The sequence below is a fragment of the Talpa occidentalis genome, unplaced genomic scaffold (assembly GCF_014898055.3).
Source record: "Talpa occidentalis isolate TD23 unplaced genomic scaffold, MPIMG_talOcc4v2.1 talOcc4.6, whole genome shotgun sequence".
Lineage (NCBI taxonomy): Eukaryota > Metazoa > Chordata > Mammalia > Eulipotyphla > Talpidae > Talpa > Talpa occidentalis.
The window spans coordinates 122,707,507-122,732,658 of record NW_023604972.1 but is presented as its reverse complement, the minus strand read 5'-3'; the positions used below and the strand labels follow the sequence as shown (position 1 = coordinate 122,732,658).

The following is a 25,152-nucleotide window of genomic DNA, read 5'->3' as shown; positions in this document are numbered from 1 at the left end:
ATAACTGCTTGATCTGAACCCTTAAAGATTTATGTATAACCTCTCCAGCATCATGCTTGGACCTAGATCTTGAAGGGGTTAGGGGAGAGAACAGTTTTATCAAAACAGAGAAACTACTGCTATTGCTTTTGGAGGACTGGCCACAGAGCTGTGAATTGCACAGAGGGAGGCAGCCACTGCTACTGTGGTATGTCTGGGAGGCAGTGGAGGGGTTAATACCCTGAATTCTTTCTTTTCATCCACTTATCTCTTGTAAGTGTCTCTATTGGATAAACGTGTAGATACTACTGCATGTTTATCAAACATCAAAGTTATATATCTACACACACATATAGTATGAGTGTATTTTGTGTATTATGTGCCAGTCAGTAGTCATGATTTCCTATCTGGAGCATAGGCAGACGAGACAGCCATTTGATACAGTCCTACAGAGGCCCGCCTCCTGGGCCACAGACCCAGGGGACAAAGGTGGAGGACCCATCTGGTGGGGCAAATAGACACAGAGATTAGTGAGTATCCCCCAAGAGCAGAGTACAGACCATGTTTCTTGGCTTTGCTCCCTTTTCCCAGAAATGCATATTCAGTGTGAAGGAATGATAATACATAGTGGAGTGCCCTGCCTGACTGAAGAATGAAGGAAAAACTCCTGGCTAAAATATCAGCTCTTTCTTTTCTTGCTCTTCATACTCATCTCCATCTCCATGTGTCTTAGAAAGTAGAGCAGCAGTTTTTATATATCAGAATGCTGCAGACACCTGGAAATTAGTCTTCTTTGAGAAACACCTTGAAATGTATTGAATCACATCAACTAAAAATAATTTTACTCATCAAAAACATATTAGGTATATACAGGGTAAAGTTAAGGCCATAGACATCTTATGTAACCAGCTGCTTCTAATTACATTTGTTTGCACTTTGTTCATTTTATATATAAGAGCCCTGAGTGCTGAAGTTTTAGGTAAAATTTATGATGTGAAAATTGTGAATTGGGAAAAGACTCTTTTCTCGACAGGACACAATAGTCTGCAGGAAAAAAATTACAGCATTTCCAAATAGAGGGAAAATTTACTTCCTCATAGAAACTTTAACAGGAGAGGCAGAACAAAACTGTCTCACACAATTTATTAAAACATGCGATGAAAGCTTAGTTAACTGCCTCCCCTAATAAAATGTGCTGCAGACATCAAAGATGGGTTGATTTCGGTTGGTAGCAAGCCTTTTACTTTAGAAAGCAAATGTCTAGGGACGTTTCTATTGTAGGATTGGATATTGAGCCCAGCTTCCTAACAGCTCACTTGTCCCTTGTAGTGCTCGCTGACCTGGCAAATGACAGTCCTGAAGCCCCACCACCTCCAGGTCGTCCACAGAACAGCACATCAAGTTCAGCTGACTATACCGATTGACATACAGTAGTGCCTACAATAATGCTTCCTTGTCTGTTTGAAACCATAGGTTCACCCCCATGAATACAGCCTGCAATTCAAAGGCAATCCAAAAGACCTCAGAACAGAAAAAACATGAAGGCTACATGGGGAGGGGGTTAGTGACCAGAAAGGGCCACCTGGGGAGCTTTTTACATGTTAGCAGGAGATATGGATGAGGGCTTTGGGGTTTTCTGGCCATGTACTGTTTCTTCATAAGTGTGAAAATAAAATGGTGGTGTTCCATTTATGAAAATGGAGCAGACTATACAATTATCATATGTGTTATTTGCTTTACATATTTACATATATAAATATGTAATTGAAAATATGGGCTTAGGGCCTCCCCGGTGGCGCAGCGGTTGAGCGCTGGGTTGCGAAGCTGCCAGCAGCCTCTGCGGTGCTGGTTCGATCCCCAGCTGCTCCCCGGCCACCAGAGGAGGGTCCCACATGGCGCACAGACCTCTCCTGCCGCCCACTGCTCCCCTCAGCAGTGTACTTTGGTCCTTCTGCCTGCTCTGCTCCCCGCTCTGGCTCTGGTGAATTCTCTCACCCTCCTGCATTTCTGACTGTACCCAGTGCTTGTATAAATAAATAAATAAATCTAAAAAAAAAAAAAAAAAGAAAATATGGGCTTACATATGGGTTCAAATTGATCATGAAGCATTATTATAGATACTACTGCACGTTTATCAAACATCAAAGTTATATATCTACACACACACATAGTACGAGTGTGTTGTGTGCATGTGCCAGTCACTAATCATGGAGCATAGGCAGGGACTGCCCTCTTGTTCAGGCAGTTTGGATTTAGTTCTTCCTTGGCCATATGAACAGTTCAGAAACAAACAAATGTACATTAAGAAAAGAAGACAAATATTAACAAATATTAGGACTTAATGATCTGGGGGGTATTTCACTGAGTGGTCTTGAAAGCAGAGTTCTCTAAGCAATTAAATTCTGTTACAGTATATTGCTACTAGAGGTGGGGAAATGTCAGAAACTTTCCACCAAGATCGGCTAAAATAAATGATTTGCTGCCTACAGGTGAACTTTATTTATTGTGCAATGAAGTGACTTGCACAGAGCTAAGAAACATATTATTTACTGCCTTTTAGGTAGATTCTTTTAATCAGGAATTCCAGCGAAACAAGTCACCACATTCCCCAGTCATTCCATATGATCCGAGTTTTACTGTAATGTGAAATCATTTACAAAGTGAATTTCTAATGTAAGGAAACATTACACATAAATTGCTGCAGAAGTAGTTGGTGTGGTCAGTCAGGTGGGCTCAAATAATAGATGTTAGAACTGAAACAGCAGATATCTTATCCAACCCCCACATTTTTTGCAAGGGAACGTAGGCTCAGAGAGATGATACTGACTTCCCAAGGATACATAGCTGACTTCAGGCTTATTTGTAACCAGAACCAAAGTATCCCTATTTGCTGATCTGTGTACCTTTGTTCAGCCTGCTTCTCTGGAGCCAAGGTGTCTCCCGGAGTCAAACTGCTTGGATATGAATTGGGTTAGCGCTTGGACTTGCCAGTTGGGTGTGACCCTGGGTCCTAGTGACAGGTCCTAGCCTGTAAAATTTATTGCTTGGGCATTAAATCCAAAGTATAGAAACTCAGATGCTGCATGGAAAGTACTCTGAGAAAGCAATTCCCTAGAACAGACCTAAGGCAGCAGGAGAACTGGAGGCTCATTAACCTCTCTTTTAGGAGTGAGACAGAAGAGAGAAGGTCTTCACCGTAGAAACCTTCCCAAGGTTTTTGGCCCTTCACCATGGTGCCCAGGGGAATTGTTCTTTCCTCCTGTGTGCATAACTTCCTTACTCCTGGGCCCTTCAGAGAAGTTTGGTGAGGCATTCAGATGTTATCCCTTCTTTTAATGGCAAGTCTAAACACATTGAGCATGGATTGTATTCCCCAATGTCAGTGACTTCTGGAGCCTAATTGTTGGCTGTTTACAGAGTGTAGACACCTGTCATCTAATGGAGACAGTAAAAGAACTTGTCCTAAAGGCTGTTATAAGAATGAAAAGAGATAATGTATTAAAGTGGGTCAGAGGATGCCTGACCCAATTAGCCACTTAAAAGTTGTGCATAACTTCTGTTTTCCAGCTACAACACGATAGCTTTGACGTTGATGTCCAAGAACCTGACTGTTCTTTGGCTTCGATAAGTTTCTCTTTGTAGAATATACTACTAAAAAATAATGGTGTTGGTAAAAGCATTAGACAACAGGAAAAAGTTGATAAAATAATGATACAGGAATAATCTGGATGGGACACTTTAACTTGTTTCTTATAACAGAAAAATTATTTGTTGAATGTCTTCCTTTTTTTCTACTCAGGCTTGGGGTTGGAAGACTTAAGTTTGCACTCCTGCTCCATTACTTAATAAAAAGGGTCAATGAGCAAATTATCAGACCACTTGGAGCCTCAGACTCCTCATCTTTAAAATGGTGGGTGGTTGTGGAGCGAAAGCGGGAGACGGTGTACCAGAAGAGGCAAACAGTGTTGTGGAATGAACTCTAAAGAGTAGAAAACTGAAGAAGCTTGTGTTTCCTCTTTTCCAGTTTCCATCTTGCTGCCACAAAAGGACACATGGAATGCCTTAGAGTTATGGTTACACACGGTGTGGATGTGACAGCCCAGGACACAGCCGGTATGTGGTCTTTCTCCCTTAGGTCAACAGGCCAGCACAAAAGTGGGTGTCACAAGAGTGACACATGGTCACTGTGGAAAATCTACAACCTACGGATAAGCCCAAAGAAGAAATAGAATCAACGCCCATAACTAGCCTGTGACTTGATTTCTTCACTTGTGCCTTTACAAGCGTGTTTCCATCTTCCATGTGGTTAGTCAACGAGAGCCTATGCTTCTTATGCCCCATTTGCTATAGTGTGACCATATACAAGAAGTGATTGTAGTTTAGAATATATGTAATATACATCATGTTCAATGATATAGAAACATTTTTCTGAGATTTATATGAGATCAGATTTTCTGGTCTTAGCACTACTCTGTATTCCATAATTTTTGCTTTGATGAGTCATGGTAAGTGGAAAATGGAGTGCGTTATCTAGAATCTCAGTTTCTCAACTGGCTGAGATGAGCTCTGCAGACAGAAGTCATGATCTTCATCTGGACCAGGGGCCCATAGTTTTTATTCCTCACTGTTCTTCTGTGCGTTCAAGTCACCTGGGATTGGAAGGGAGGGAGGAGAAGTAGAGAGAAATGAGGGGACGCGCGCTGAAGGGAAGGAGGGAAAAAGCAAAGAATATAAAGAGATATTCACGTGCTCCAGTCTCTCACATAAACACAGGCTCTGCCCTCTGAGACTCAGATTCCATCGTTTGGAGTTTGCCAACCGAGTGGTTTTAGTGTAAAGTTTCCCAGGTGATTCTAATGGGAAGCCAGTGCTGACAAGTGATGCCCAAGGGAGAGAAAAGGTAGTGTAGTCTTATCTTTTATAAACATTATTTTACAGGAAATGGGGCCCTGGGGACCCCAGCCTGGGAGGCTGCCCCTGCAGGCCACACCAAAGGAGCAAAGCAAATATGAGGATTTGTCACTGTACTTGAGTATTTTTGCCTTCTAATCGGACTTTGTTATTTTTACTGGAATATGAAATCAGTCTAACTCCATTATCTTTACCAAGTTTCTCATTAATCCATAACAGATCCCTTACCCTCCCCCAAAATACGTTCGCTTCCTCAGAGCAGTCATCTTGGTGGGTCAGTGACATATTGAAGAATGCGATTATTACTCAAAATATGGTTGGAAAACGTGTTTCAGAATTGTTTCCCAAAAGTCTATGGCACTTTCTTTAATTTAAATATTCTCAGTGACTGGGAATCTTTTTTCTTTGAGAATAGATTTATTTTTTAGAACATACTAAGAGGCACTTGAAGTCATATCAGATAAGTGAGGTATCAAACTGGTAAAAACATTTTTGATCAAAAATAGGGTGTGATTGAAGTAACCATGACTTTCCTTGATCGTTGTAGAGTAAGTATCAGGCTTTTTGCCCTCCTGCCATTAGATTAAATGCATGCCTGATGGCAGAAACCTGGAGTAGGGTGTAGGCATGCATAGGTGGGCACACCTGGGCACACCTGGGCTGAGAGACTGGGCTTATAAGGGCGGCGTCAGGGGACGCCAGCAGAGCGAAAGGACCAGACCAGTCGAGACCAGAACGAGAGCAGCATCAGCAGAGAAGCCGAGGCTAAAAGAGAAGGCCAGAGAGCCCAGAAAGATCGAAGACTTGCTGGGGGCTGGGAGGCCTACCAGCCTCCTGGCTGCCCGGCACCCTGTCACCCCTGCCTGCCATGAACCTGGTAAAATGGCAATAAAAGCTTGAAAAGCCACCAAGGGCACCAGGACTCCTCCTTTACCCGTCTGCATAGGGTCAGAGAAAACCTACTCTGTGCCCTTCCTGCCACTACAATCATTCCCGTGGAAATCTCCAAAAGGATCTTCAGAAATGGCAATACCAGCAGAAGAATGGCTTCCTTAAGTGACTTCTTTGAGGGAAATCTTAATTTATGAGGGAATAAATTGGAAAGACAATATAGCCGTGTTCACTGCATTTGATTTTAAGACACAGACAGGAGTCCAGTTATTCCCCCTAATGACTAAACCTTTCCTTTCCTTTTTTTAATTGTAGGAGAAAAGTTGCATTATAAAAAATGTTTTTCTAATACATGCTCATTGTAGAAACTTGGGAAATATAGAAAACTGTAAAGATAACCAATGCTCCTACAGGAACAACTTTGTACTGTTGTGCTGTTTTGCTGTATTTCCTTCCAGATTTTCCCTGGCACATTTTGACATAGTTGAGATCATATTAACTATTAGACTTTACATCCTGCCCTCCTTTTTTTAAGATAATCCGCCACCATTGTCCCACACGTGAAGATCGTAAGCACAGCCTTTGTGGCCACATACCCCAGATGGGTAGAGTTTGTATTTACCAGCAGAGCTGTAACTCAGTGTTTAGAGATTGGGGAAGCATTGGCAGAGAGGCCTGGACACCCCAACACTGCCCCGCAAGAAGCAACACGAAAGGGGTGATGCTGAGGTCCCATCCAGGGCCTCTAGGCACCCATCTGTGGGAACTGGCACCATCCTTTTTTTTCTTTTTTTAACTCTGAGTGAAATTAGTGGAATCCATAGCACTTTGTGGCCCCGGAACATTGTTCAGACATTCCAGGACTTGAGAATGTCCCCGAGCTGCAGTCACTTCCCCTCTCTCCTACCATTTTTTAGCAGTGAGGTCAGCACTTGGGCCCTTGGTTTTTTGTTTTACCGTGTGCTGAGTGAGGCACTGACTTCTCACATTTTCTCGAAAGCTTGCAAAGAGAATGCGAGAACAAAAGAAGGAAAAAGCTGCGTGGGAAAAAGTGCATGGAAATGTCCTTTGCGTTATCTAGAACAATACTTCTCCAGCTTCTTCCTGTCATGACAATCAAGATAAATGAGATGCCTTTGCTGCCCACGCCAGTGCCCTTCCTGCAGGCCACAGCCCCTACCCCCATCTTGCCCTGTCAAGAAAGCATGTCAGAATCTAGGCAAGGACATGGACGTCAGTCACTGTGCCTTGGACGTGCTCATGTTTTACTAGGCTAACACGTTTTACTGTGGTTAGGGGATGAATTCAATGGCTCCACCTTTACAGTAGTATCTCTTCAATAAACCTACCTGGAGCATTGCTATACTATCACCTCGATCCCAGAGCCCAGTGAGAGCTGGACAAATAAAAAAGTTGTCCCCATAAGTCTCACTGCCCAGCAGTGTTTTGTTTTTTTTTTTAAATCCTCCTTACAAAACAGAATTAAAAGGACTCTTTTTATTCATTTTACCCACAGTCTACAAGATGGTCAAATTAGTACAATTTCCTGCCTTTGTTGACTAGATTTAAGTCATAAAGTATTTTTTTAATTATTTATTTTTGCGCATAGAAGAACTAGGGTGTAGGACAGAGGTGCAGTGAATGAAAAGATTCAAATACTTTTTCATACGAAATGCTTGGAAACCTGACCTTTAGAAACCTTTTATGTTGCCCCTACAAAGACTTGTGAAGGCCATGAGCTGTCAGAAAATCAGGCCTTGAGTGTAGTGACAAGACAACAGCAGCAATCGTGTTCTTGGAGATGACCTTGAGGCCACAGTGCAGTGACCTGTGTGGGCATCACCTTCCTGAGACAGCTTGCTGTTTCGGTGATCATTGCTGCTTCGCTGGCGTCACCATTAAGCCCTCACACATGGGGCTTTTGAAAAGATCTCTCATCGTAAAAACATAAGGAAAAGGTTTGACAATCTCTTTGTACAGCTCAGAAAAAGAAACCCGGAAGACGTGTAGCGGCTGGTGACTTGGGCTTTTGGTCTGGCCGTGTTTCCTTAATTCTTTCATGGCCGATCTGCCAGACAGAAGTACAGACGTGTCCAGACCAGATTGGGGTGGGTGTAGGGGGAACGCTGCCTCTGAACTGGTCCTGCATCCCTTGTCTGGCGCCTTTTGCTGCTTTGTTTGCTCTGTTCTTCACTGATGGAGGAATTGGCATTTCTGTCTGTTTCTTTTCAAACTCTTCTCCCAGATAAATAGAAATTGACTCCCTAGTTGTTGATTTTTTTTTTTGGAGGGGCGGGGAAATATCTCCACATTTAGCAAGAGTTTTGAAATAGGATTAAACAGAAGCATTAACAAAAGATTGAAGAAGATAAGAACCTTCTGTTTGTTATCAGTGTTTCTCTAAAGCATTAGCTTTCAGGTTCCCATTATTAGTGCGTGTATGCATTGGACTCCCATGTGAGGGACCAAAATAAAAGTGGCTTAAACAGGGTAGAACTTTTTCCAAGCTGTTATGGCAGCTCTGCCCCTCCAGAGCATCCTGTTCCTCCACCATCCCTGGGTGGTGCCTTCATCCTAATGGCATTTGATGGTGCCCCACCGTGTCCCACAGCAACAGGAAGAGTAAGCAGAGCCGGCGGGCAGACACACTCAGAGCTCCACGGACAGACGTCATTTGCGGCCACACCTGGATTTATGGGGAGCTGGGAAGTTCTGGGCAGCAATTTGTCCAGTTAAAAAGATAGAAGGTTTTGCTTTTAGAAGGAGGTGGGAACAGACTAAAAGATGAGCAGTTTCTGTCATGCTTCCATATCCTAAATTTTCTCTGCAATTGTGCATTTGACTTACATAATAAAACAATTTCTCATAGAAGAAGAGAGACTTAGGAGAGTGAGAGGTAAGTTTGCACAGAGTCTGCTGAAGGGGAAAACCTGAGAACTCTTATCTTCTTTAGGGTTTCCAGGCGCTGGCTTAGCTCTGGTTTTGATTTCTGGGTGGCCTTTCATTCCATCATGCTCCCTAATCCCACTCAATTTGGTGCCACGTGAAGTGTAATATCCTAAAAATCAGGCACTGTAGAGAATGGGTATTGATAATGTCACTGCAAATTGAAGTCCATAAATTCATATTTTATTTTGGAATAAGGGGAAAGCAAAACAGTTGTATAATTTGTGGTACTTTGCTGCCTGTTGACTCATTTGCAGGGGATGGCATTTGCATAACTCATTTGCATAATCTAAGCTGATGAAATAACATTTCCAATGATGCACACTCATGCAAAAAATCTTTTGAGTCTGTATAAAGTGCAGTGTAAAGCTATAGGATTTTAAAAAAAGGGGAGACTAAGGGATAATTTTATAACTTTCACAGTAACGGTTATTGTAAGTAAATCTTCTCATTCCTGGTGAATTCCTTCTCATTCCAAGGTGAATGGACTTGTGCTTTGGTTATAAAAATTTGCTGTCAGGATGAGGATTTCTAAAAATAAATATATTTTATTTAAATATATTTAAAAGTATAAGTAAGAGCCAGGTTTACACTTTTATTAATACATTAAAATATTTAGATATCTCTGATATCCTAAAACACTGATTTTTAAGATAAGCTTAAGCGTGCTTTGAGTATCATTTAATTTTCTTTATTTTTCTAAGTGTTTCTGTGTTAGGATCTCAAGCTATCATTAATCAAACTTTGGCCTTTTGATATCTGTTAGCCATGTCTTTGTATCCTGTGACTGTGTCGATTTAATTTTTTTCTGCATGTACTTCAAGTATATATTCAAAGAATTGAAGGAATTATTATTGTCTGAGGTCCTTTGGGGAAGGTGTCCCAGGTGTCCCTGGGCTCTCCCTCTGAGGCTTTCTCAGTAACAGGATTCTAAAGCCACTGTAATGGCCATAAAAGCAAGGTGAATGGACTTGTGCATTCATAACACTGTCCCTTTTACTTAGAGGCATAGTTCTGCTGGAATTCACTTGAATTAGTGTTGCCCTGTTAATTTGCCTGTAGGGAAATTGCTTCCTGATATTTCTGACAGGTCTACAGCAGGATTGGGTTGTTTGGGGGACAGACTTATGTGCTATCTCCTTATAGTGAGACATTGCCACTAATATAATATATTTACTCCAATAAAATTTGCATTTGGAAAGAGAATTTTGTTTTAATGGCAGCAGTGAGAGACATTTCCCTTCAGAATAATGCTGTCCAGGGACTGATGCGTCATTTGCACTTTAAGACATTTTTTAAGTGAAAAATAATTCAGTGTTCCTAGTTAGGAAAACATACCACAGAGCGAGGGAATAAAAGAATTTTGTTTCTTTAGAAACACAGCACTTATTTCCAGGTATGTCTAGAATACTTGGAGTGAATTGAAAATCTGTTATTTATTTTATGATGAGTTGTTTAAATCTTTCTACCATCTTGTCTTTGGAGAACTGTGCCTTTTTCCAGTGGGTGCTGTTTATGAATACCATTTTTCCATGCATAGACCAAGTGACCGCATCGCATGCATGACATAAACAGTCTCCTGCTTATAATCAGGACAGGTTCCAACAGTTCATCTGTAAGACATCTGCTTAAAATACAATGTGCTTGTCCTTAGAAACATTGGTGTAAATGACAGTTGGGGGACAGGTTAACCCACCCACACCTGTCTGATGCATAATGAAACTGAATTCAGTGCCATTACATGCTAAAATATTTTGGAAGGAGGGTGATTTATTCAGTAAAATGAGGAAAATGAAGAGACAGTCTTTGTCTTCTTATTTCCAAGGATCTCATTTCGTAATGTCCATTGTCAACTGTTGGGGGGAGGTGGAGGGGTTACTGCTTCTCAGTGCTCTGCCCCACCAAATTTCCCCCTTTCATGCAGACCCTTAAACTCTCAGAACAGCTGGTCTCAGAAAAAAGGGATCTCGCCTCTAGGCCTTACACATGCTTATGTACAGATCACTGTGGTCCTAAAACCCTCTTTTAAATTTTTATATGTGTTATCTCCTAAACATAGAATTCTCTAAAAATGAGTGGACTTCTAGTCAGTGTAGCAGAGTGAGGACTAATTTAGAAAAGAGAAATGATACTTGCCACTGTATAAAAGATTATTTCTGGGCCTTCCTGGTGGCACAAGGGGTTAAGCACAGCACTGTGAAGCTATCGACAGCCTCTGCAGCACGAGTTTGATCCCCGGCCAGCTAGGGAGCAACCCAGATGCTGCAGCAGACCTCTCCTGTCTTGCCCGCTGCTCCCCTCGCTGTGTATTTCAGTCAGTCTGCCTGTTCCGCTCCCCACTCTGTCTCTGGTGGTTCCTCTCACCCCCGTACCTCTGGCCTGTACCCCAGTTCTTGTATGCATAAATAAATAAATCTTTTTTAAAAAAAGAAAATTATTCCTCTAAGCCAGTGATTCTCAACCAGGATGATCTTGCACCCTCCCCACTCCCCGGGGATATTTGACAACATCTGGAGATATCTCTGTTTACCCCAATTGGACATCTAATAGGTAGAGGCCAGAGATGCTGCTTCACTTCCTGCAGTGCCCAGGATAGCCCCCCAGCTTAAAATGTCAGTGGCTCTGAGACTGAGAAGTCTTGCTTGAGTGTGTCCCAAGGTTTGGGTTGTTAACATGGTACACGTTGGGTGGATCTGAGTCACATTGTTTCGAAAATGCAGAATTTAAGAATTCCTGGTCTATTGGGTTGACTGGCAGTGGTGATGTTTGTTCCCGCCCCCTATACCCTCTCCACGAACATATGTTTTCAAGTGTACAAGTGCTGGGAGCCCACTGTGTCAGTAGTGTGGGAGGTGCACTACTGGGCTCCTTTTCTAGTGCAAAGAGCAAAAACAATGAACTACTCTGTGTGTGCGCACGCGTGGACTTGTGTGCACAGCAAGGAGGGAGCATCTATTCTGAAGAACAAAGAAATAAGGCAGGGAGTAAGGCTAAAAAAGGTGGGGGGATGAATTGGAGTTTTATTTTATTTTAAAGATTTATTTATGCATACAAGAGCTGGGGTACAGGCCAGAGGTGTGAGGGGTGAGAGGATTCACTAGAGACAAAGTAGGGAGCAGAACAGGCGGATCTACTGAAATACACTGCTGAGGGGAGCAATGGGCAAGACAGGAGAGGTCTGCTGCACCTTGTGGGTTAGCTCACTGGTGGGGGATCGAACCTGTGCTGCAGTGGCTGGCGATAGCTTCACAGTGCTGAGACTTAACCCCTTGTACTACCAGGGAGGCCCAAGTATTGGAATTTTAAATAGGGAGCTCAGGAAAGGCCTCACTGAGCAGGTAGTATTTCAGTGGCATCAGCAGGAGGTGAGAGAGCAAGTGTGTGATTATCCCAGAAGAACGAAGCAGGGCAAAGAGCAACTGTAAAGGCCCTAGGTGGGTGTCTGCTCACTGGTGGCAGTACCTGTTGCCTCTGAGGCTGCCCGAGTCCCTCTTGCATAGACAATGTGCCAGCCCATTAGGCAATGGTGGGAGTTGGGCATAACATTAGGATTCCCTAGTTGTCTGACTACAGAAGTGTCAGGGAGCCTCACTCTGGTGCCATGTTCTGAAAAGACTGGAACCGTGTGTGGTTATTATCTTCCTTTTGCAGGAGCACTTTGAATATCTGAGAACTCCAGGTATTTTCCGCTCAGGAGCTGGAGTACACTTGAGGAGGGGAAACACGAGGCCCACAGTAGAGACTGCAGGCTGGGTGTTGGCATGTTTTCTGCTGGCCTGCAGGCCGGGTGGTCAGAGCCTTGTGTGACTGCTGTGGACGCGGGCCCTGGGCAACGGCACTGACAGCCAGAAGCAGAGCTCCCCCTCTGCCTAGCGTGAGGCCCAGGCAAGCTGCCTAGCATGAGGCCCAGGCAAGCTGCCTGCCCAGAGCTTCGCTGTACCCCACAGAATGCAGTTGGAGCAGACCCCAGTGTTATCCAGCAGGCCCCAGTGTTATCCAGCAGGCAGGATGTTCTGCCTTCTCCCTGCTTTTGTTACACTGAACTTTACAGATAAGCAGTTGAGCACTTACTCTCAAGAGTAATAAGTCTGTCTTTGTTGGAGACCAATTTATTTCCTCATAGTTGTCTTCATTACAGAGATAAGAGAGAGATTTTAAATGCAGCCTTTTTTTTCATTTTTTTTTTTTTTCTTTTTAAACCCATTTAGGACACAGTGCTTTGCACCTCGCAGCCAAGAACAGCCACCACGAGTGCGTCAGGAAGCTCCTTCAGGTAAAATGGCAATGACTTAAAATGATAATCCTGTCTTTTTTAAAATTTCAAAGTAACCTTATCTATGAACCAACAAACAACCTCTCTCTTCCTCCCTCCCAGCCCCCCTTCCTCCCTTCTCTCTACCTTTCCCTCACAGTCTTTTAAATACGGTCCCAGAACCTGGGTTTCTATGACAGTTGTAGCCAAGAAAAGTATTTTAATCGCAGTGCCACTGGTAGAAAAGGGAACCTAATCAAAATTTAGAGTATCTCTCTGGGATCCAGCCTTTTTAAAACCCATTTGTTCAGCGCCTCCTATTTTGAAAGACTTGTGCCCTTTCAATTGTTAGGTTTTTTTTTTTTTTTTTAAAAATGCCACGCTCTTGGAGAGTCTTACAATACAGTATCTCCAATATCCTCATGTTCTGTCTTTCAACCATGGGTAGACTACAATTCTTAAGGAGCAGAATTTCAACCTTGACTTCCTGGTATGTAACTTGATGAGATTTTGCTTCTTAGTTTTTGTTTAAGTTCTTGGTTTTATTCTTCTTGATAATTTCCAACCAATTCCATGGTTTGATAACTTTGCTAGGAAGTTTATAATGATCACTTAAGGTGACAATTGCCCTAAATCTTTAAAGATGAATATTTAATGAACTCCCAATAGCACTTTGTACAGTAACCCCCAGCTGTTCCCAGTCACTGAGCAAGCTGGCTGTTCTCAGGAACAGCACGGAGCAATAAAAATATGTGTTTGGAGTACTGTCTGTTCTGCTGAACTGTGGTCTCTGCTGGCATGAGCATGGTGTGGGACCCAAGGCATCTTGCTTTAATTTGACTTTGCATTTCTAATGCAGAGACCAAAGACGTGGTCACATTCTTTGACTTGTCCTGTTCTTGTCTAACATTACATGAGGCGAGCTCCTGCCAGGGCCAGGAATGCTTAACCTTAACAGGTCTTTGAGGCGAAATTCAAGAAAAATAGATCTTCATCTGTGATTATTATTTTTTGTTATGAGACTTCTCCCCAAAGACAATTAAAAGAGAACTTTTCTTATCTCCACCTCTGGGATCGGGCTTTCTGGATAATGAAAATCATTGTTCAGGTACCCTGCCTCCACATCTTGGGCCCTACCTCATTTTTTAAAACTTATTTGTATTTTAACTCACCATTCCCATCCTGGCTTGACTATCCAGACCTTGCATCTGGCTCTGATTTTAAGGAAGAATGAACCCGACAAGCTGGAAATCCTCATGGGCAACGACCAGATATTCTAGCCTCTAATGTAATTTTATATCTGGTTATGCAAATGGATTGGTTTTTCTCTGGAATCTTTGAAGCCTTTAAACAGTCCCTTGTGCTGTTCTAAAATTAGGTCAAACCATGGTAAGTTGTAACTTGATCTCCATTCTTCTTACCACTGAAGGGCAGATGAACACTTCACTCTGAAGTTGCCTGTTCCTGCCTCCCTCACTTGCAGACTGTCTGAATGCTCTTCTCCTTCTTGGGTGGTTGTTAAAACATGACTCTGATGTCTTCCCCTTGAGTTGCATTTGCCGGAACCTGTGTCTGGTCAGTTCTTCCCCTCTCATCTTGGCAAGCCATGTCCTCTGCGATGTGATCCCTGTTGTCCCCTGCCACCACTCATCCCTGCATCCTCTGCATTTCCTCCTTTCTCTGGCCTCCTAGACATTTTCCTTACCATCTGCCATGACATGGTGCACTGGGTCAGGCTCTGAGTAAATACTGACCAAGCAAGCGCACAGCCCCTTTCCTGATGGCACTTGGATTCTGGTAAATAAGTAAGTCCCAAACACATGTTCAAGTTGCACAACACTAGGAAGGAAATGAACAGGCAGCTGGGCAGGCCCAGTGAAGGGTGGATGATCAGAGAAGGCCTTATGGGCAGGTGCTGTTCAAGCTGAGGCCTCAACAGTGCAAAGAGCAGCAGTCCAGGCAGCCCACAGAGAGAATATAGAAGGGCTAAGGAAAAGCACTACAGAAGAGGGCAAGCCAGTGAGCAGACCTGGGCAAAGCGGTAAGGAGGAGAAGCACACAGGCGCTCTGAGGCTCCGACGGGCAGATTGTGGTTCACCTGAGTAGAGTGTGGAGCTGTGAAAGGCTTGTCAGTGAAGACTAATATTCACAGTTTGCAAAGATACCTGACTTTAGAGAGAGATGATTAAAGGGAGGAAAAGCAGAACTCAGAGACACACTGGTAAGGGTCATAGCTGTCCAGGTGCAAAGGTTCTGGCTCAGGTAAGTGTGGCGGTGGAGGAGCAGAGAGTAGATCCAGGGTGAGTTTTGGAGATGGAATGGACAGGACGTGGTGATTAAAGGTGGGAGGAGAAATCAAAGAGGAGAAATCAGAGTTGACTCAGTGACTTCTGGCTCAGTGACTGGTTTGCTGTGGCCCTTTCACAGGGACAAGGAAGAGAGGGGGTGATCAGGCAGGGTGTGGGGAGAAGCCAGAAGTTTTGGCCTGCTGTGCGTTAGGTGCTGGGGAGACAGTAGCATGGAAATGAGAATTAGGCTGTGGGATACCAAGCCTGGAGCTCCAAGATGGCACCTGTTGTGTACAGATAAGAACACAGGCTGTTACCCAGCTTGTCTGGGTTTGAATCCTGCCCTGCCACTTAATGTGATTTGAGCTAATTATTAGCTTATTTGTGCCCCAGTTTCCTCTTCTGAAAATGGAGTAATAATATCTAACTAGGGTTCCTAAGAGTCTTAAAATGATTATTTGAACAGTTCCTGCCACATACAGCTAATATTTACCATGTAAGGAGACTTACATGATATTATTAAGATAAAATGCATTTGGGGGTCACTGGCTTTTGTTTCAAGCTGTGGATGTATTTCAAGCTACAGATGTGGATGAGATAGCCCAGGCGGAGAGCTGAGCGAGGAGCTGAGGAACGCCAAGGTTGTGTGTGTGGCTCAAGGGAGGTGTGGCCAGAGTCATGGGAGGAATATCAGGAGGGGGCGGGTGAGGTAGGGCTGTAGGAGCCAGGAGAACAGGGTGCTGGGAAGGTGAAGTGCCCTGCAGGTGTGAGGTGACTGATATGTGGAGGACAGAAGTGCTTATTGTCCTTGGAAATGTGAAGGTTGCTGGTGACCGAGACTAGAACCTCCTGCCTGCAGTCATGAGAGCAGACACCCAACTGCAGTGGGCTCAGGAATGAATGGCAAGTGAGGGAGCGAAGATGCATGTGGGCAGTTCTCAAGAGAAAGTTGGTTTTGAAAGGGCTTAGAGAGTCAGGGCAGGGAATGGTGGGGGAATGCTGGGATCAAGATGGGAAATCTGAGAGCATGTTTGGTAGCTAGTGGGGATGACCCAGTGGCAGAGTGATGGTACCAGGGAAAGCGGGGCACGCTGAAGCAGCAGGGGGTGGGCAACTTGCCTGTGTCATGATTACGTGGATATGGGTCTCCAAATAATTAAAGTATTCATGTTTATATCCTTTCTAATGAGTCTGTCATACCTTTCAGGAAAAGGGTGAACTGAACAGGAGTGAATTTTATTATATGCATTTATTTATTTTTGTCTTGTAGTCTAAATGTTCAGCCGAAAGTATTGACAACTCTGGGAAAACAGCTTTACACTACGCAGGTAACTTTCATTCTCTTGTCTTCTTTCTGCCATAAGAAATACTAGCTTTTCATTTTCCTTATTTAAATCATTAACCTTACTCTATAAGTCCTGGTGCTACTTCATTGCCTTCATTGCTATGTATTCCCATTTTACTTAATTTACAAAATGTGTAACATTGTAGATCTAGTGTTCATCAGTTGCTGGCCAAACAACCGGTAAAAACTGTTCTGCTTGTTATATTTAAGTGAACTCAACATTCTTGTTTAAACGAAGAGATAGTCAAACACGTTTATATTTTTCAAGTCGTGTGATACAGATTTTTTGGTTTGAGGTGCAAAAGGGATATTAATTTCATTTACCAATGATTTGTTTTATTATCACACAGCTTCAAGGGACACTGAATTTGGAGATGATTAGATTTACAAGTTTAGTGCTAACTGTGGAAAAGCTAAAGTAATGAAAAGCTAAACCAGTGTTTGCCTAAAGGCAACTGACAGTCACTACCTTTAGGTTTGGATATCACCAAATTTAACAGTCACCTGAAACACCTCTGAAGCTTCCTAACACCGTCTGTCGTCATCAGCTAGACTGACTGTCTACAAACTGGGCTAACAAGGAGCTGTTCCTTCTAGAGGTTCTGATGCCCTGGTTGTGAGTGTGGCTTTGTGATGGTTGTGGTGTTTGTTTTCCTCTCCCTCAGCGGCACAGGGCAGCCTTCAAGCCGTGCAAGTTCTTTGTGAGCACAAAAGCCCCATAAACCTCAAGGATTTGGTAAGTACCAGGCGACCACTGGCTTCCTGAGCTCTCTGGGCTACGTCAAGTGTCACTAAGAAGCTAGAAGAGCAAAGTACTTGGCAAAATTCTTACTTTCCAACCTAGATCCCCTCCTGCAAGGTGGATTTAGTATTTTCCATTAGGCACTTACTATCTATGTGTATTTGTTTCTAAGGGTTGAGGTGTAGTATACCCTCAAACTAAATATTAATAAGGTTTAATGTCTTGATTTTTAGAAATAAATTAGCCCATATAGTAGATCTGTTATTTTCCTTCTATACCCAAAGTGTCACTTTGGGTACTCCTGGTTAGGGTATCCCAGCTTTGAAACTATGTCTAGTCGATTGTAACCTCACTGGGATATTTTGAGAGTAAATTTATATTCCTTTGGTTTCTGGTTATGCAGTTAAATTTCCTGCTATGCAGGAGGAGACATATACCCAATGGGGATAATATAAAGTGAGTTAATAGAATTTGTAAATAATTCCATACTTCCTGAATCTCAGTAGTTTATAGCCAGAAAGATTAGACTTTCATAGAGGTGAAATTTTTAAAATGTGTCCAAAATTATGCTTTAAAACGACACTTTAACCTTGTAACGGTTGTAAAAATCCCCATGTTAAAATAATGGGATATTTTGTGACTAACCTTTTTCTGTTGCCTATTTGAGTACTTCTACCTGAAAAAATTATTGTCAACTCTGTGGACTGTATTTATGGAAGTAGAGAAAAAACTGCTTTCTATGGTTTTTACCATTTGAGTCAGGCCCCCTTCACCCTAAGATTGTAGACTAGACCCCTACATACTCTTCTTGTATTCTTGCATTTGTTTTATACTGTAATGTTTACATTCTTAATCTACCTTAAATACTTTGTATATGAAATGGGGATCTAATTTTCTCTTTTCCAAAGGAATTGCCAATGGTCATTTTACAACATACTAAACAAATCATTCTTTCCATCAGTTTCTTTATCTAGTTCTATGTCAGTAGTAGACAGACTCATGATTGTGATATTTTTGATACCTGATGAGACCATGAAAGAGCATGCTTTCCAAGAAGGGAATTGTGAAATGTTAGGGTACGTGTAGGTGACACAGAAGAAATTACTTAGAGATTAGTGGGACCTACTGGTCATCCCTTCATTTCTTCAGAACCATCCTGTGATAAGCATGGCAGAACTGCCTTGAGACTACATACTGAGTGTTCCACTGTCTCCCACATCATCACTAGACTGAGTGATAACTCAGTTATCAGCAGCTCAAGAGGCTAACTGTTAGCCATCAGTCAGTGAAATTCTATAGGAAGATTGTACTAAGATATAATTGTGGGCCTATCATGACACTCTGTAATGATGGCTCAGACATAAGACCAGCAGGAGGATTCAGGAATACTTAGAGGAAGGATCTCTACATTTCTGGCATTTGTTGTCTGAGTTAAATGTTAATCAGAATTTGTTCCTAGGATGGGAATATACCACTGCTTCTTGCAGTTCAAAATGGCCACAGTGAGGTCTGTCGCTTTCTCCTGGATCATGGAGCAGATGTAAATTCCAGGGACAAGAATGGAAGGTACCTCAAAATTAGAAGTCATATGATTTCAGTGCTATCCATATTCCAAGAGGTTTTTAAATTATCATTATTGGATCTTTTGTGACTTTAACTTATGTACTTTCATAATTTCCTACCTTTTTGATATTCAAGAATTTCTTTTGGCTTACAAGTTTTCCCCGAGACATCCGGGTGCATTATTGCTAAATGAGTCTATGGTGAAATTATTAAATACTGAAATGAGCAGGATATTTCCTTTGACTTTTCATGCCAAATTAAACACATTGGTGGTTTTTTTATAAATAATCATGACAATGCATTGTTCCTTTAAAAGACTTGGGGCAAGAGAAGGACAAGATGTGTGCCAGTCATATTAAATTCCATCATATTTAGTAGATTATGTTTAGAAGATTATGTCTGCTTTATTTGATCTACATTGTTTAATGTTTTGATTTCATTTAAAGTGTTAAAAAGTGACTACCTAATTTCCTCTTGCTCACATTCCATTTTAAATGGACTCTTCCCAAGATTAAGGGTCTTACAGTTTGATTGGCACCTGATCTTTTCCCTGTTTTTAAGACAAATGACATGATTTCATAGGAAAGCTTTGACATTTTATTAGTACTCATTTGCTGTCTCCTTTTTCCTTTAGGACTGCTCTCATGCTGGCTTGTGAGATTGGCAGCTCTAACATTGTGGAAGCCTTAATTAAAAAGGGTGCAGACCTAATCCTTGTGGACTCTCTTGGACACAATGCCTTACATTACTCCAAACTCTCAGAAAATGCAGGAATTCAAAGCCTTCTATTATCAAAAATCTCTCAGGATGCTGGTATGTGAAAGAAAATAGCCAGTGTTGTTTTAAGTTTATCCACTCCATTTTCCCCAAAGGATAAAGGAATTTGTACAATATGATATATTTTATTATCCTTTTAAACATATTCTTAAGAAAAATGAAGTGCTAACTGTTGTGTATATTGTGTATGTGTTTATTTTGTGTGTATTGTATACTCCCACCCAAAGTGGCTATGAGTCATTATAGTTCTTATCATTCTTTTTTCCCACCTTTTCCTCTATAGATTTAAAGACACCAACAAAACCAAAGCAGGTATTTATCTTTGTGGGGTGGGCAGGGATATTTTTTTATCTTTGTTAGAATTTGAAAATGTTCTGATTAAAACACTGTTTGGTCCATTAGACAAGTAATAACTGTTGAAAATGCTTAAGGAATGAAATGTCTTTAGAATAAATTATTAATCACTATAAGTTGGTAAACATTTTCTTAATGATTTACCTTATTTCCAAAGCATGTAACTTTAAACTTACTACTTATATATTCATCTTTTTCTGAAATGTACTAATATTTCTTAATGGTGTGAAAGTTTGATGTGGCTTAAACTCACAGTAAGTAACAGTATTTTAAATTCTTATAATATCACATGGATTATACACTCATACCCATGGCAAGGTTTGATATCTAATGAAGGTGGGAGGTAATAACTTTTGCTTTTAACACTCATACTTATGGCAAGGTTTGATATCTAATGAAGGTGGGAGGTAATAACTTTTGCTTTTAATTGGGGCTTTTCCAGAACGTTATTAGTGTTACACCCAAGAACTAGAACAAAGAACAAAGTTTGCCCTGTTATTTTGGAGTTTTTCCTAAAAGGGAAACTTTATTGTTCACTTTATTAACAAGGTACATGTTTGTCAGATTTATCTATTTGCATGTCAATGTTCTTGAAAAAATTGTAAGCAACAAATAATACTGAATTTTTTATGTGCTAATTGTGTTATTTATCCCTAACCTCTAGAGATGAGGTTCTCCTTCCCCCCATATATTTGTATTCTTTAAGAAAATTAATGGGAATAATGCAAAGGTGGGGGAAATATCACTGCTTTGCAGTAAGATGGAAACTAGACTAGGGTGCATTTTAGGTTCTAATTGTGACAGACAACTCTTGATCCTCCTACTTTTCCAGTTCTCTACATCAGCTTAATATGGTTTTGTCTTGTTTTGTTTTGTTTCTTGCTATTAAAACATGGCTGCTGGAAGAAAACTTGGAGCATGCATTATTACTTATTTTTATGTTGGTAACTGATTTCAGATCTTGATGAAGTAAGAAATGCATGAACTGTTGAGTTTTTTTCTCATTTGTTTGATGAAACTATTTACTCAGTCTTTACTAACATAACTAACCCACCTCCGTTCTTTGGATTGTGCTAACTTTCAGCATGATCAAGTCTCTAAAATAAGCTCAGAAAGAAGTGGAACTCCAAAAAAACGCAAAGCTCCACCACCTCCTATCAGTCCTACCCAGGTAAAAACAAAAGCAAACCAACCACGAACAAACATACAACAACAAAGCCATAATTTTGTCATTTTGTGTTTAGGCCAAAAACAAATGTTTTAAAACTTTTAAACAAAAGTTTAAAATTTTAAATTTTAAAGTTTAAATTTTAAATTTTAAAGTTTAATTTAAAACAAATGTTTTAAATTTTTTTCTTTTGTGATTTCAAATTACAAATAATGCTTTGAATGATTGTTATTAGTAGTATGGAAATAATGTTGATTCTTATTAACTTTGAAGCTGAAGAATGAAACAGTATCTTCTTTAAAAGCCCCCAAAATATTTCTCAAAACCTTATGACAGTACTTTTTCTTAGTAAGATCAGTCTACTTTTAGTTCCTAAAATGAAAGTGCTAGTAAAAGGTGGGAAAAAGAGGCATCTGGTAAGAGAATTAGAATTGAGTTTTAGTTGGTTTCTTAAGATGTTAATATGCCTTTCTAATTTCTTTGAAAGTTGGCTAATATTAAAAGCAGCTTTCATTTCTGAACATACTGCATGACTACTGACTAAAGGAGGAAGCTGGATATCTATGAAATGCAAATGAAAACAAGATGGGGCTTGTTATTAAAATAATTTTAGGCCATGAAAGGGATAATCCATATTCAAATAGTTGAGAGAAATATTTCATCCAATAGGTAATTCAAATATGTTGGCTTATGCATTAATATTCTCAATCTACAATAGATGTTTTATAGTTTTAATTTGATTCTAGTAAATATAGGAGTAAAGTTACTTAGTTTAAACTGCAGACTTTCAAAAAAAAATAAACTCATACTTTCAAAAACTTGGGCTATTTGAAGACGCTAAATTACATTGAAAATATGTTATCCCTGAATTCATTGAAATTAAGCATAGTTACTATTAGATTTACTTACATAGGTTGAATAGGTTAATTCTTTAGCGCTGGAGAAGAGCAGGCATTAAAGAAGTAATCCTTATCAGTGGTATAATTTTTTTTTTTTTTTTCAGTTGAGTGATGTGTCTTCCCCAAGATCAATAACTTCAACACCACTTTCTGGAAAAGAATCAGTATTTTTTGCTGAACCACCCTTTAAGGTATTTCCTTTCTATGTTCAATTTTGCTGTTGAATCTTATGATACATAACAGACTGGGTTTACATTTTACAATACTGGCAAAATAATATACCTCTTAATGATTGAGTAACATCATTTTCATATTATTAGTTTTCCTGGCATGGACTCCCTACAAAAAGAGTGGAATGAATACATTACACTCATTAACTAACAATTTTCTTCATTTAAAAGAAGAAACAAAGATAAGAACTTTCCTGATAACCAGTCTTCTTACCAAACTGAGTTAAAATAAAGCCAATTGACATAAAAGACATTTTTGTTATTCTCTGGTATCTTACTGAGAAGTAATTATGTACTTTTAACTAAACTTCTTCCTGACTGTAATAATAGTGCATTTCAGAAATTTTAGAAAATCCACTATGTCTTTATTACATCTGATTCTGTAGATGTGTGGTTGAAAATTATTTAAAAGAGTAGAAAAAGATTTCAGCTCCTTATCTATTTACCTAAAAAATACTAGGAAATTGTATTTGGAAAGAAAGTAATTGTTAAACTGAAATTTCAATGTTATAATTTTGTTTCTCCCATCTAAGAATTAGAAAGGATAAGTTTTCTAACTTCAGCGCACATTGATTTGAAAAAGATTCTACCAGCTTATCAATTCTCTCATTTTAACTAGATTTTATTAATAAACTCTTAAGATGAGTAACTATACAAAGCAATGTCAGACATTATGCTCTTATAATTAGTACCTTAGTATTTTCTAGTGTAATTGTGGCTTAAAGATAAAAAATGACGCCATTTAAAATAACTAAAATTTTAAAAAAAGCATCAATTATTGGTTTGGATATGAAAGAATTAAAATTCTGTTACTCTGCTGATAGGAATGTAAAAATGGAAAATTACTTTCAAAAATAAGTTTTTTAACAGTTTCTTTAGGTGTTAAACCTAACATATGACCTAGCCATTCACTCACAAATATTTACCCAATAAAATGAAAATCTTTGTCTCAAAAAGTGTTATACTACACATATAGCAGCTTTATTCAGATGTCTTCAAATAAGAAGCAACCCAAATGTCCTTTAATAAGTGAGGTGATAAAGAGAATGAGATATATCTGTGAGTTGTTGGAGTATCCTGAGCCATTAAAAAAAATAAATGAGATGCTGCCTAAACAGCATCAAAGATGAATTAGAAAATCTTCATGTAGCGTGAAAGAAGCCAGACACAAAGAAATGTTTTGTGACATTCTATTTATAGGAATTTTAGAAATGCAAAAAGGAGAGTAGTGATTGCTGGGGATGGGGTAGGAAAGGATTAGCTCTGTGGAGGCCTGAGGAAACTTTCAGGGTAATAGAAATGTTCTGTTTTTGATTACAGTGATGGTTCCATAGGTATGTATTTGTCAAAACTCCTCAAATTGCAAACTGTTAATGGATACAGTTTATTGTACCTGAATGTAGTTGAAAAATAAGTACATATTTTTTAAAATGAAAAAAAGCATTTTGTACAGATAAGAGCTTGCCAAAATTAAGCCACTTTATTTATCATTTCGGCCTTTACAAAATTTCCTTTGCTGAAAAATTATATCTCTTATCATGGTCTGTGGCTCATCTAGATGAAACATAATAATTTTTGGCAAGTCACTGTATTTTGTTTGGAAATAAGAGTCTGGCTTTGACGTTACAAGACTTTTTACAATAAATTACAGACTTTCAGGGACAAAGGTTTATGGGAAATCTTTATGGGATCAATTGTTGATCCAAGACTATAAGAATTTTTACTTCCTTATAAAACTTTATCTTCCCTGACAGGACTTATTTACTGCCATTTCTTTCAGAAGTATTAATGCATATTAATGGCAGATAATTTACAAAATGATAAAAATAAAAGGTATTGTTAATATATTTTAATCAATTTATTACCCAAATAGTTAAAACTTTTATTTGACTTCATTATGAAAATAGTATTTTCTAGCTTAGGTTTAAGGACATAGCCCACTAATTTAGTTATTACCTAAAATTATTACAATCTTAAAAGATACTTTTATTGTACTTACTAAATGAAATTTCTGAAAACCATTTTGAGAATATGTTCTCTGTACCTCTGTTTTAGAAATTATGCCTTCGTAGATTATTGTCACCTTTACTCACATATGTTTTATATATTCTTTTCTTGATATTTTTTGTTTTTCTAGTAGGATAACACCAATTCTGGAAATTGGAAAAATTAGTTGATTCTTTTGTGGGTTGTCACATCCAGAAATATTCTTTTAAGTCATTGTTCTTATGTTCCAGCAGGCTGAGATCAGTTCTATCCGGGAAAACAAAGATAGACTAAGCGATAGCACTACAGGTAAGACAAAGTCTAGTCCATGTCCTTTCAAGAGAGCAGAGGCCACATGGGAAGTTGTGCATGGGGAAGCCAGAGATGGCCCTCGTGCCACCCTACAGCTGCTAATAACACACAGGCTGTCTGTGTTCAGAGTCCTCACCAAGATTTTACGGTGTCTCTGAGCTTGGATGTGAGAAAATATATCTCTATTTTCATTTGTCCCTAGCCAAATACTAGCACTTCCTTCCATTACGAAAATAGGCAAGAGCTGCCAGTGGTATTAGCAGTCCAGTGAGTTTGACGCCAAATGAATTCACAGTGTCTTTCACCTGTTAACTGCACATATCTTGAAATATTATTTACAGTTTCTTTACTAAAACTGATGGCAGTCATTGGACCTGCTGCTGGATCTTATTTGACATGTTATAAAATAAGCTCTTAAATTATGAATGCCTATGTATTCTGTATTATGTACTTTCAAATGTTATTTTGCGATGAGGGGCATGGACCTCGGACCATCAGCCAGCTGCACT

The 25,152-nt window shown here is 40.0% G+C and overlaps 1 protein-coding gene across 9 annotated transcripts in view; it reads left to right on the top strand.

The window, feature by feature from the left end:
- Positions 1–25,152, top strand: part of RAI14 (retinoic acid induced 14) — a 129,040-nt gene that overhangs the window by 94,697 nt on the left and 9,191 nt on the right. For 4 of the 9 annotated variants that reach the window (XM_037529201.2, XM_037529199.2, XM_037529200.2 and 1 more), the window contains exons 4-13: positions 4,004–4,092; positions 12,936–13,000; positions 16,538–16,595; positions 17,278–17,348; positions 18,814–18,920; positions 19,552–19,730; positions 19,978–20,006; positions 21,133–21,219; positions 22,220–22,306; positions 24,583–24,640. In XM_037529201.2, coding sequence (XP_037385098.1) covers positions 4,004–4,092; positions 12,936–13,000; positions 16,538–16,595; positions 17,278–17,348; positions 18,814–18,920; positions 19,552–19,730; positions 19,978–20,006; positions 21,133–21,219; positions 22,220–22,306; positions 24,583–24,640 — 830 coding nt within the window. The remainder of the gene's footprint in view (positions 1–4,003; positions 4,093–12,935; positions 13,001–16,537; positions 16,596–17,277; positions 17,349–18,813; positions 18,921–19,551; positions 19,731–19,977; positions 20,007–21,132; positions 21,220–22,219; positions 22,307–24,582; positions 24,641–25,152) is intronic. The other 5 variants (XM_037529202.2, XM_037529207.1, XM_037529204.2 and 2 more) reach the window with 3 other exon arrangements.